Source organism: Pagrus major, chromosome 14 (genome assembly GCF_040436345.1).
Source record: "Pagrus major chromosome 14, Pma_NU_1.0".
In the NCBI taxonomy this organism is placed as follows: Eukaryota; Metazoa; Chordata; class Actinopteri; order Spariformes; family Sparidae; genus Pagrus; species Pagrus major.
Window position 1 is genome coordinate 11,557,059 of NC_133228.1, and position 13,343 is coordinate 11,570,401.

Genomic DNA, 13,343 nt, shown 5'->3' on the forward strand with positions numbered 1-13,343 from the left:
TGTCGTCTCCCGTTTGCGAACTACAACTCCCGACACGCCACAAAACCTCTCGTCCGTACGTACAGTGGGTGTTGTTGCAATGGTGGTGTCGGTGGGACATTGAATGACTTTGGCTCCATCACGAAATTAGCTGGTTTATTAATTTTCTGTTCATAAACCGCGAACATGGAGGCTCTTATCCCCGTGATAAACAAGCTCCAGGACGTGTTCAACACGGTGGGGGCGGATATCATACAGCTGCCGCAGATAGCAGTAGTGGGGACTCAGGTAAAAATGCTCTGTCAATGCATTTTGTGATATAGCGGCTGTCATGCTAGCTAGGTAACCTTGCTGTACCGTAACGCATGCACAGATATGGACACAATTATTAGGAGAAATTATCTAAATTTAGAACAAATCTTCAGAAACCAACATGAATTGAGGCCACACAGATGCCGTAGTTACAGCTACTGCATATCAAGCTGGACTGCTGCACATCTCATTTGCAAAGTCTGCACTGGCAGTGTGTGTGAAATCTATTTTCATCTCCAATCAGTGCTATTTAAAGAGCCTCATCCACACACACTAACCTCTGTTAGCTCAAACCAGGTCACTGCACGAGGAAGAGACAGGTGCAATTAGCTGTGTTGGCTGCAGCCCTGATCCACCATGAGGCCATGAGAGGACTATGCTGGTTGTGATGTGTTAGATCAGGAAGTCCTTGCTTTAGCCTTCATCTCACTCGTGTCCCTGTCTGTGATTTGTGTCTGCAGAGCAGTGGCAAGAGCTCAGTGCTGGAGAGCCTGGTGGGCAGGGACCTGCTGCCCAGAGGGACCGGTATCGTAACCAGGCGACCTCTCATCCTCCAGCTGGTCCATGTAGATCCTGGAGATGCGAGGAAGAATGATGAAATTGGTAACCACGAAAATCTCTCTAATCTCTGAAGTGTTTCAGACCATCATTTTCTGTGTCCAGCATGAAAAGAGTCGTACAATATGCTGGCGCTCAGTATTCTCTCTGTCACTGTCTCTTCAATCAGTTGCAGATGCCAGGGTGTGAAAAAGCAGAGCTTCACAAAGGTGCATTGTACAGGTGTCTCCACATTCGATAACCTAGGCTGCGGTCGAATAGTCAAAAAAAAGTACATCCATTTCTCTTTTTCTCGATCTTTTCTTGAAGGAAAACGTCATAAGGACGAATACATAAGGACTTGACTGCACTTAACCAACACTATTTCCTTATTTCCTTTCATAAAGGATCGTCCAGTGTAGCCAGTGCTAAAAGTAGATCATAAAGGAAGCATTGAAGCTCAGCATTTAGACAATTCAACCAGCTCTTATCATGGCTCAGATACTTGTGGGTCATTTCACTCAGTTTCCTAAGTAAAAACAGACTATTCGACCGCAGCCCTGGATTAGCTTTTTATCTGTGGTTCTTCCTCCTCCTCCTCAAATTCACACCTGTAACTCCAGCTGCTTTCTCCACCAGACCAGTAACTGTCGTCAGACGTCGATCCTTCTGTTAGCCGTGCTTGCTTAGCCTCCTGCACAGAGTAGTCAACTGTCATTGTTAACTCCTGAGCTATAACTGTCACCTGTACTGTGTTACTGTGTCTTACAGGCAGAGAGGGTGAAGAGTGGGGCAAGTTTCTCCACACCAAAAATAAGGTGAGAATTTTCTGATACAAAACATTAAATTAATACTCTCGACCCTTGCTTATCTTTATATATTTTTTTTGTTTTTCTTCTTGCAGATCTACACAGATTTTGATGAAATCAGGCAAGAAATTGAAAATGAGACGGAGCGAATATCAGGGAACAATAAGGTGAGACATGGATGGAGGATGGAGGTGATTTCTGATATAGACGGCTTACATCTCTGCTGCTAATGAAGCACATTAAGAAATGTTTAGAGAAGTTACGTACATTTGTTTAAGAGAAATCAGCAAAAGTACATGTGATACTCAAGGAACTTGTGCACAATCAAGATGAAGTCCTAAGTAGAAGATATAATAAGGTCCTTATTAATAATAGTAAGATTTGCATATAAATAAATAACAAAACTTTAAGGGCAACTCATTACTAACTTCTGCAGCAGCTAATGATGTGAGTTTGGTTCCTGTGAAATGTATTCCTTCTTTCCTTTGCCAGTTTGAAAACTAGGGGCACTTTCTGGGCTCGCTGCAGGCGAACTAAGGATTAGTGACAAATAATATGTACAGAGCATTAAAATGATCCAGACACAATGAGATGAAAGAAAACACAACTTCTTTTCCCAAAATCTGAGTATGTGAGTAAAGGCTCGGCTGTGGATATAGCCCTGAGCTGAGGAAACTGAATTTCACAGCAGAGCTTATAAAGTATGTTTATCAAATTTTAGACCACAGTGGAAAATCATACCAACATTTTTTGGCACGTAGCTCAGGGCTACTGGGGCCCAAAGGGTTTTGGGGATGCTTCTAGGAAGAGAAAAGAGGGCAAGTAAAGAAAAAGTTGCTCTGATTTGTGAAACTTTGGGTTATTTACACAACCACAGTTCCCTGAGTAGTGTGTCTCACATTGGGAATGGCCTCTTCAGAAGATCTAAGCTAGTCGGTGTAATAGTGACGATAGAGACCTTCACCTTTTAATTAGGTTTAGCTCCGAAAGCAAAAGTTTCAACTCGGCTGTCTCTCAGGAACCTAGCTTAAAGATGCAATATGTAAGGATTTTGGTTTCAAACTAAAATGAACCAACAGAAATAACAGTGTTGAAGTCAAAGATATCTATGTACCGTCTTACTTAGCATGCTAACCAGCTAGCCCCGTCCCGCTTTGTCTTGCAATACCACTTGAAACTCCCAGTCTGTATCGCTAGCTGCAAGGCAAACTGTGCTAACTGGCCATTGGCAGCTACAGTTAGCAATAGTGAGCAGATACTCTAGTGATATGCTACACACTGTTTTTCGGATTGACCTTAGATAGCACGCCAATTCTTACATATTGCACCTTTAATTGTACACTGACTCCAGCACAAAGCCGGTCACCCTGCACTGTGCGAGACTATAACAACAGAAGTTGTTGTGTATAGTATTTCAGGAGAACTGTCATCAAACACAAGTTTGAGCTGCTAATTGTGGAGTGTAGCATTTAGGAACAGGTAGCTGAACTGCTAGCGATACTCTCTGATAGCAATACCTCCTCATGTAGCAAGATAACGTTAGCTGCTATCCCTGGCTGGTTCGCTACCAAATTGGAAGTTAAGACTCCCAGAAGGCCCATGCACTCCCCCAGCCACGCCATGCCAGCTGTAGTGGGCACCTAACCCTAGTTTGTGCATCTTATTATAAGGATCAGTTTCTTTAAAAACGAAAATGGATACAAAAGAGCACAAAACATAGACATCATAATAAGCTTTTTAATGTTTTCAACTAAAATTCTTACATATTGCCTCTAAGCATCGTTTCAATATCGGCCCAGAACTTCACAATTGGTGCATCCCTATTGAAAAGTCTTTATCTTGCAGCTGGCAGAATGTTTCTAATCCAGATGTTCAGACGAGTCATTGAAGATTTGAGAGTACCTTCATAACAGCCACAGAAGTGTTGTACAACAACCTTCTGGGTTTTTCAAACATTGCCAGGTGTTAGTAGTTTACTTGGTAGACTGTGTATCAAGGTTGAGTCCTTGCCACAGCTGCCCAGATCTGATTCCAGCCCGAGGTCCTCGTTCTTTCTCTCCCTGCCCTTTGTGTCTCTCTCCAGCTGTCACTATCACAAATAAAGCATAAATGTCCCCTTGAAGTGTAAAAAAATGAAAAAACGTCGCTGGATATTTATTCATCAGAGAATGAGCTGTAGTGCACACCCAGCTGTGTCAAAAACAGCACCATGACAGTTGTAATCTTACAGTTAATAATAGTATTTTCATCAGAATTGACAGCCAGGAAGATAAAAAAAAAAAGATTGTCCTTCGCCAAATGGCATATTTTCTACTGTAAAACAGTGCTAAGCTGTTAAACACACAGCACACGTCTATTCTTTTCTTGTCCCTCTGCAGGGGATCAGTGATGAACCCATTCATCTGAAGATATTTTCTCCTCACGTTGTCAACCTCACACTGGTGGATCTGCCAGGAATCACTAAGGTAAGACACGCTTTCCTTCCAGCTCCCCCATGACGAGGCTTTGATTATCTTAAACCTCTGGGGAAACTTGTTATACACCTCCCTAAAAACCAAGATTTACCAGATCTGCTTGGCTACTGTTGTTAATTTCCTGTGTGGTCGATGCTTTTGTGTATTTCATATTTTGTTGACTGCTGGGAATTCATTCTTGACTCCTTGTGAACCTGCTGACAAAGCCCGAGAGTCTTCCGACTTTGATTCCAGCCTCATTAGTTCCTCCCCTCTGGTTGAACATGTGTTAGTCTGAGAAATCCCTCGCTGCGGCTTTCTAAGGAACCCAATTGACACGTTCTTTGCTTTTTAATTGCCGTTGTTCCCTTCAGGTGCCCGTGGGTGATCAGCCTAAGGACATCGAGGTTCAGATAAGAGATCTAATCCTGAAGCACATCTCCAACCCCAACTGCATCATCCTGGCTGTCACAGCGGCCAACACAGACATGGCCACCTCGGAGGCCCTCAAGGTGGCCCGGGAGGTCGACCCCGATGGTAAGGAAAACTGAAAGGAGGACATAATCCACAAACCATTATGATAATCAGATTTGTATCGGCTGACTTGAATGAATGTGTCTCACCAGGCAGGAGGACGCTGGCTGTGGTGACCAAGCTGGACCTGATGGACGCCGGCACCGATGCGATGGATGTACTGATGGGCCGAGTCATTCCTGTCAAACTGGGACTCATCGGAGTTGTCAACAGGTCCGGAAAAAACACACATTTGACACTCTGAATATATCATAAAACACTCCATCAGTCATTATAGAGATGAGTGTGTTATACTGTAGATGAGAGGCTCAGTATAAACGTAGAGAACAGAGACGAGTGAACTACTGTACGATACATTTTTAATGCTTTGATATAAGTATCTATTGCTAGAAGCTGCCATTATGATTGAGGTCAGTTTAATGAACATCAGTAGCCATTATCTTCCATTCAAAACACATCCAGTATCATGACTTACGGTGCATTAGGCAGCCCAACAAGAACAAGAGTAAAGGATATCAAGAGACTGTAAATATAAGATTGTGTCCCACATGTCCTGACATTCACTCGTATTTTCCTTTTTATTGTCCAGGATAACTGTTGGTGTGTTTTTGTGTTTACAATTTTAGGAGCCAGCTGGACATCAACAATAAAAAGTCTGTGGCCGACGCCATCCGAGACGAACACGCCTTCCTGCAGAAGAAATATCCATCTCTGGCCAACAGGAACGGAACCAAATACCTGGCCAGAACCCTCAACAGGTCGACGTCATCATAAATACGACCGTGACAAAGTGTTTATTGAAGAAGCCTCATGCTTCTATTGTTGTAAACCATTTTAAGATCCCAGTATCACTGAGCCAGCAGTTGCTTATTTTGCAGCAGGGTGGCAGACAAGACAGAAAAATAGGATTTAAAGACGGGCTTTACTTCATGGTGCTAGTTTAATGGTGCTGAATTCTCACCTCGATGAAAAGTTAGGGGTTTTCAAAGTCATTAATCAGATCTCCACACTAACTTTATACACCGGTTGCACTGGTGCACCTTACTTGTTCATTTAGGTGCACCAGCACATTATTTAGAGTTCAAGAATACTGACCAGCTGCCTTAACAATTGATTATCAGTTAATCATTAATAATATATTAGTCTTCCATTAAAAGACCACTGACATGATATGTTTGATGCAAAGTCAGAGTCCGGCCTCTACATTAAGAGTTAAAACAACAGATAAAGTAAACACCAAGTTACTCTGTTTGTCCATTAATAGATTAACGATTGATGATTATTCGCTAAAACAGAAGGCCCACACCCTCCCCTAGCTAGTAGCCACGGCTGGGTAGCTTTTGCAGACACCTAACCCTCTTATGTATCAATTTTTTAAAAGCCCACAAGGTCCTTTATAACACTTAAGCTGATCTGAATGTATTTCCATAATCCTCAAACACTGTTCTAATCATCTGGATGAAAAACGATTCAGTCGATGGCGAGATGGAAATTAATTTTAACCTGTTTTTCAAGTTGCTTCTTTTTGTCCTAATCCAAACAAAGACACGGCCGGTGGCTCCCAGCGAGGAGACAAAGTTAAAGCACAAAGATGTTTTAGAAGAGTTAGTTGGGCGTGTAATAACGGAGCTGATAGGCTCAATATTAATGAACAGAGAAAGTGTACTATAATACAAGTTTAATGCTGTTATATCAACAACTGCCAGCTGTTCAGAAAATGGCTGCTTTCTTTCACTGACAACTGATGTTTACCTGACCAGTCACATCTCAGGACACAATGTCACATATCTGCACAAAAACTGACCCCTCTGCCCTTTCCTGCCATAATATCAGGTTACTGATGCATCACATCCGAGACTGCCTCCCTGAGCTGAAGACACGGATCAACGTCCTGGCAGCCCAGTACCAGTCCCTGCTCAGCAGCTACGGCGAGCCCGTCGAAGACCAAAGCGCCACCTTGCTCCAGCTCATCACCAAGTTCGCCACAGAGTACTGCAACACCATCGAAGGCACGGCCAAATACATCGAGACGGCAGAGCTGTGAGTAACCTCTCCCTCGCTCGGCCACATGGTGATGCTGTTGAGCCAGCGCAGGGAAAATGAGCAAAACAACTGCATTGGTTTCATCATTTAATATGATACAACTTGTAAGTTGAGGCACGCACCCGCCTCTGTGAAGGAAGAGCTGACAGGAGAGCGGGCCAAGGGGTTCACATCACAGCTAATATCCCCCCGCTGCTATTTTTCAGGTGCGGTGGAGCCAGAATTTGTTATATATTCCACGAGACTTTTGGCAGAACGTTGGAGTCTGTGGATCCTCTGGGAGGACTCAGCACCATAGACATCCTAACAGCCATCAGGAACGCAACCGTGAGTGCCGCTGCAGCATCGTCTCATAAATGTGACATCATTAAGAGGCCCTGGTGTTTGTCTTGTCATCATTAGTTCAGCGAGCTATTGTCAAACAACACAAACATGACTTTTCCAAAATACAGTCTCACTTAGCACAAGTTGATCTGGGTAATAATTGCTAACCCGCAGCTCCCTCCTCCTCCTCCACCAGGGCCCGCGTCCATCGCTGTTTGTGCCCGAGGTGTCCTTCGAGCTGTTGGTGAAGAAGCAGGTGAAACGCCTGGAGGAGCCCAGTTTGCGCTGCGTGGAGCTGGTCCACGAGGAGATGCAGAGGATCATCCAGCACTGCAGCAACTACAGCACGCAGGTAATCAGCTCTGTCAAAGCGGCGCTCGCGTTTATTTATCTTTCCCATCACACGCAGGCATTCATATTCAGAACGATTCTGTCCTGCAGGAGCTGCAGAGATTCCCGAAGCTACACGAGGCCATCGTGGAAGTGGTCACCTCCCTCCTGAGGAAGAGGCTGCCCATCACCAATGAGATGGTACCATCACATTCATCTTTATCTGAATGTGTTTAATGAGAATCAGAACGTTTGACTGATAACTGAAGTCGTCCCGTTTTCTCGCCACAGGTGCATAACTTGGTGGCGATAGAGCTGGCCTACATCAACACCAAACATCCAGACTTTGCAGATGCCTGCGGGGTGTTGAATAACAATATAGAGGTCTGTACTCGTAACAACTCATACATTATTCTGCAGGAATAAAGAGAGAAGAGGTGAAAACCTGATGTTGCTTTTTTGTAAACCTGGGATTATGTATTAATATATTTATAAAAGGTTTTTATGTAAAAAGAAATATTCAACTGAAATATCTGGAAGCAAACAAAATCTGAAATATTCAGAGTCTAATGTGCATCTGAATGGTGAAAGTTAACCAGTAATAATAATAATAACTGGAAATAACTTTAAGTTTTACAATTTCAGAAGCTGGTTTTAATTTGTGTTTTTGTTCATAAATTAAATTTGGCATAAAATTCAGCCACCAAAGCTCATTTTGAATGAATTAAACTTGAGCCTCCAGGTTATTAAAGAGGATCCTCGCTCTTGTTTTTAAGGGAGATAACACACTTAGATCATGTGACTGAGGTTTGTTTGATTGGTTGATTGAATTTTCAAATTTGATTTTTACATTTTATATGTTGGTGGCTTAATTTCACCGATTCAGTTTGAGGGTTAGAGTTAGTTTTCTTTTTGTTTGTTTTTCTTTGTTTTTCTTTTTTTACCTACCTTGAATTTTTAGATCAGAAATTGACAATTGAGGAATTTACAGAAATTGAGAAGAGTAATTCAAAACTATTTTGAGTGTTCAGCGGTGATTACATTTCACAATTAGATGTCAAATTTCTATTATGGCTTTTCTTTGCCTCCATAGAACTGTCACTGCATTAAACGCATTAGTGTTTTATCATTTAAGTCATTTAGATATTGAATATATTTATGTTTATATTAAGCACATTTATTTATACAGAATATTTTGTGTCGTGTACAAAACAAGATATTTGAGGACTTCATCTTAGGCTTTGGGGAAACACTGATCAACATTTATAACTTTGTAAAGACCAAACAACTAAACAATTTATAAAATAAATAATCGACGTGTTAATCATCAAAAATAATCATGAGTTGCAGCCCCTATTTTGAGCAACTAAGTAAAATATTTTAATGCTCGAAATTTTAACTTCTACAAGTGTTCAGTTGTGATTAGATTTCACAGATAGTTATGCAAATTATAATGGTCTTTCTTTGCTTCCATAGTCTTGTGCCAGACTCTTGAAAATGTTTATGTATTTATGTAAATATCACGCAGACTTCTTTGTGATAGAGAGCAACTTCTCTCTTTTAGAGTTTTTAAGTAAATTGCCTGACATACTCTCAGAGGATGTGTTGAAGTGTTTATCATCTGGTGTCATCGTGTGTTCTTGTGTGTCTGTAGGAGCAGAGGAGAAACAGGATGAGGGAGCTGCCGTCTGCGGTGCCCAGGGATAAGGTAAAAGAAACAGCCTTGTTTTGAAATATAACAACAGTAGCTCATCTGTTCTAATATTTTCTTGCAGTCTGCAAGTATAAAGAGGACTTGTACCGTGTTAATTACTCATAGCACTACAGGATGAGGATCTGTGGACCAAATGCCTCGGATAGTTTCCATCGAGGAATTTTATCCCACATCTCCTCTCTCCTTCTCAGACAGCCTCCTCTCTATCCTCCCCTCAAATGACTTTCCACTGCCAGCCTCCTCTCCTCCGTCTTTCCACGTTTTCTCTTCTCAGTGCTTCTTTTTTCTCTCTCTCCATTCCTGCTCTCATATTCCTGCTAGTCTGTTGGCAAAGGCCCGGCTGGCCCAACTGTGGTTTCTGGCGAGCCCCCTGCGTCTGGAGCAGACATGGACGGTGCCAAGGTGGGCACGTACGCAGCTCGCTGGCTCTGTGCGGGGCTGGCTGTGGTGGAGCATGGATGGATGGATGGATGGATGGATGGATGGATGGATGGATGGATGGATGGGCATGGGCTGCTGGCATGCACTCTGATCTTTGTCTGCTGATGCCATGCTCTTGTGACGCTCTCCTCCAGCCTGTGTGGACTCGCACTAACAACTGTTGTGTTTCCTGCAGAGTCTGTTTCCCCAAAGTTGGTCCACCTGTCTCGCAGAAAATACCTTCCTCTCCTTCTGTTCCCTTCTCCAATCTCTTAACACTTTTGGGTGCCTTGTACTTGGTTTCTAAGAACTGTGTGTTACACCATATACTCAAGCCTGTTTGGGCCACTTTGTGTTGTAAATTGGTGGCGACATAAGGGCTCAGATTACAAAAACACAATTTTTAAACGGTCTTCAACATATGCGATTTTAGGCAGTGTAATGAGGGGATCATATGAGGTCACAATAGATAATTACAGGGAAAAAAGTGATGGCAACTGTGTCTAGTACCTCGTTTTTTGATCAAATCCCTGCAGCACTAATGACATTCCCATCAGCCTCGGCTCTACTCTGTTTAATGCTAATTATCAAATGCTAGCTTGGTAACACGCTAAACTACGATGGTTAACAGGGTAAACACGATACACGCTTTACATCAACATGTTAGCATTGTCATTGTGAGCATGTTAGCATGCTGATGTTAGCATTTAGCTCAAAGCACCACAGAGCCGTTAGCATGTAGATTTTTAGTCTTGTGTGTTTTTCTTTACTGCATCGACCCTTGTGCTTTCTCTTTAACTGGTGCTTTAATAGTTCAGTTCACTTCCTTTCTCTGAGAGCGGAGGAGGTGTCTTCCGAACTTCGTCTCCATAACAACATTTAATTCTGTCCCGTTTGTGCCTGTTTGATTTGTGTTTGCACTTCTGCGTATGAACCGGTCGAGGTTATTATGCTGCATACCCTAACCATCCTCTCCCTGTGAACCCTAATGACAAGCGAAGGCTACTGTAATAATAATTTGGCGCCCTGGTTGGTGGTGTGCTCACATTTTTTTCTTCCTTCATTTGTCTTGTGTCCGTGGCTCCCTCAGGCCCCGGCAGCAGGGCCCCAGGCTGAGCAGGACGGCACAGGGACCTGGAGGGGGATGCTGAAGAAAGGAGAGGAAGCCCCTGGCTCTGGACCTGGCAGCCCCCTTAAAGGAGTCGTCAACCTGCTGGATGTGGTAACTAAACTTAAGCCTGTCAGCATGACACATTATGAAGACGAACATATTAGTGAACCATTGATTAAAACTTTCTCCCTCTTTTTCCTCAAGCCTGTGCCGGTTGCCAGGAAGCTGTCGTCACGTGAGCAGCGGGACTGTGAGGTCATCGAACGCCTCATCAAGTCTTACTTCCTCATCGTTCGCAAGAATATTCAGGACAGGTAGGCCGGATTTTATTTGTTTAAATACTCCATATACTCTTATACGATGTACTCATTCTCCATCATAGTCTAATAGAAACTGTAATTCTTCCATCCCAACATTTCATTAATAATGTATGATCCAATAATAAACTAAAAGGTATTTCTGGTTTTAGCCGCTTTCTAGAAATGTCTTTCCTGCCAGCTGCTCCACCAGGAGAGGTAACATTTTCTAATGGCAAGGCACCAAAACACAGGGTCCCTGGGTTAAATCAAATATCCACCTGGAGCACTTTCTGCAAAGTTTCATAATCCTCCTGCCAGAAAAAGATTAATAATGGGCAAGACCAGAAAATATGATAATGCAGCAGTTGGAAGATTTGGTATAATGACTCTTTTGAACCGGAGTAATGAAGAACCTGATGAGAATTCTCCAACAAAACTCTCTTCATGAAGCTGAACTTTGAATGAGTTTTCCAATGTCGCTCCTCTTACTTTATATTCAGGTTTCCCCATGCAATTAACTGTTGTAGATCCCTATAAACAAGTCAAATTACTGAGCCATTTTAAAAGATGAAACTATATATTTTGGAGCTGTTTGTAAAGATTTATGTCAGTTTAAAACAAATGGCCTTGGTACCAGATAGACGGGATAATAAAGCGTTGAAAGACGTTGGATTTCCTAATGTGATTTATTTACATTAAGATAAATATATAATATTGGCAGCCTTGCATTTAAAAGTCTCCTTTTTTCTCTTGAAAATTAACAGGAGGGTTGTCGACCTAAACCTAAACCCACCTTAACAATTAGCTACCAAACGCTAACAACCATGTTCAGAATCTTTGAGCACTACCTGTGGTGATATAATCAACATTTGTTTCAAGTGGTTTGGCTTCATTTAATCCTTGTTTCCATGCTACCAAAGTGAATTTTTGACCAGGTTTTTGGAGTGTAAGCCCCCCTAGAGCTCAATAAGGAAAAATATATTGTATTTAACTCGAAGCTCGCACTTCAACAGCTCGATACTTCGACAGGCCCGGCCACCTGGTGGGTCAAACTTGAGCCCCTGCCATCTGGGGGACAACACAATCACCCGGCCATCTTGCGTCCTTGTTCTCAACCATCTGTTCGGTCTGTTTCCTCTTTCTCTCTCTCTCTCTCTCTCTCTCTCTCTCTCTCTCTCTCTCTCTCTCTCTCCCTCTCTCCCTCTCTCCCTCCACCTCAGTGTGCCGAAGGCAGTGATGCACTTCCTGGTCAACCATGTGAAGGACAGCCTCCAGAGCGAGCTTGTTGGCCAGCTGTATAAATCTGGCCTCCTCAACGAACTGCTGACCGAATCGGAGGACATGGCCCAGCGGCGCAAGGAGTCCGCCGACATGCTACAGGTAACAGATTCCAGCCTTTTGGTGTGTTGTTCTCCCTGATGAATTGAGGTTTCATACTAGCCATTTTATTTATTTCTCTCTTTTTTGTTCTAAATCTTGTCCACAGGCGTTGCAAAAAGCCAGCCAGGTGATCGCTGAGATCAGGGAAACACATCTGTGGTGAAAAACCTGATCCGTTATCTCCTCATCATGCCTGAAGGACCGACGCTCCATGCACTCATCGTGTCTGAACATGACGTACCATGAAAATGCACTGTTCTGATCCCTGCTCTAATGTACAGTAGGTATCACATTTAGCTCACAAGCTACCTGAACGAAATGTAAGTTAATTGAAGTTGTTTATTTAAAAAATGCTTGGTGTTGTTGAGTTTATGAGGATGCACTGAGATTTTTAGAAGCTGTAGTTGCCCCCGCGAGGCTCCTGGAGGACTCGAGAGTGCAGCCGAAGGCAAAAGTACTTTTCATTTCTTGACAGACGGCGGTTAACCAGAATGGAAATGGACTTTTGTGTGAGGTGGAAATGAAAGTTTTGATGCCGTTTTGGCAGCTCCACAAAGAATTCTGCAAATGTTTTAGCTCTGGGTTATGAGAAAAGATTAAAAGAAATATTCATGTCATCTGCAGCCTTTTCATTTAGGAGTAGCTGTCAAGTGTCAGAAACCATAGAGCCTCAGAAGTCAGAGCAGGGATTTGGTTCGCTGAATTAAAATGGCAGCAAATGTTAGCCCTCCTACCTGTGTACATACTCCATCACTTTAATTTTTTGCACTGTTGTCAGCACACTGTACTGTATAGAAAGTCCATCACTCTGACACTGTATTACCATCAGAACCTTTATTTATTGTGTTATTTAACTGTGTGGATAATGTAATGAGCACTACTGCAGCTCGCTGCTGTAGGTCATTTAATTCTGTTTACATATCGCTGCCTACATGTGAAATTTATGGTGCACTGTGGTTCTGTGTGTATGGTTCCCAAAAGAATAAATAGAGCTATTTTATTGCCAGTCGAATGATTTTGACTCATTTGCTTTTAAGCTGTCAGAGATACAGTGATGATTGGAAAGTAATAGAAAAACATCCATTTATATGAAATTTA

The 13,343-nt window shown here is 42.6% G+C and overlaps 1 protein-coding gene across 2 annotated transcripts; it reads left to right on the forward strand.

Annotated features, from left to right (window-relative positions):
- The first annotated feature begins 63 nt into the window (after positions 1-63).
- LOC141008524 (dynamin-1-like protein) lies at positions 64-13,251 on the forward strand. Of its 2 annotated transcripts, XM_073480927.1 has the most exons (19): positions 71-267; positions 753-894; positions 1,600-1,646; positions 1,733-1,804; positions 4,016-4,102; positions 4,465-4,627; positions 4,717-4,837; positions 5,251-5,382; positions 6,458-6,664; positions 6,874-6,994; positions 7,188-7,343; positions 7,433-7,522; positions 7,613-7,705; positions 8,976-9,029; positions 9,357-9,437; positions 10,546-10,677; positions 10,771-10,880; positions 12,086-12,245; positions 12,352-13,251. In XM_073480927.1, the coding sequence occupies exons 1-19, from the start codon at positions 166-168 to the stop codon at positions 12,406-12,408; spliced, it is 2,127 nt and encodes a 708-aa protein (XP_073337028.1). In that variant the 5' UTR covers positions 71-165; the 3' UTR covers positions 12,409-13,251. The 2 variants fall into 2 exon arrangements, with proteins under 2 accessions (XP_073337027.1, XP_073337028.1); XM_073480926.1 differs by lacking the exon at positions 9,357-9,437 and having other exon boundaries at positions 64-267.
- The last annotated feature ends 92 nt before the right edge of the window (positions 13,252-13,343 follow it).

Excerpts from the sequence above, each read along its gene's own strand:
- LOC141008524 (XM_073480927.1), top strand. The coding sequence starts at position 166 with ATGGAGGCTCTTATCCCCGTGATAAACAAGCTCCAGGACGTGTTCAAC. Across the intron at positions 4,103-4,464 it reads ATCTGCCAGGAATCACTAAG|GTGCCCGTGGGTGATCAGCC; the intron begins GTAAGACACGCT and ends TGTTCCCTTCAG. Across the intron at positions 7,706-8,975 it reads TGTTGAATAACAATATAGAG|GAGCAGAGGAGAAACAGGAT; the intron begins GTCTGTACTCGT and ends GTGTGTCTGTAG.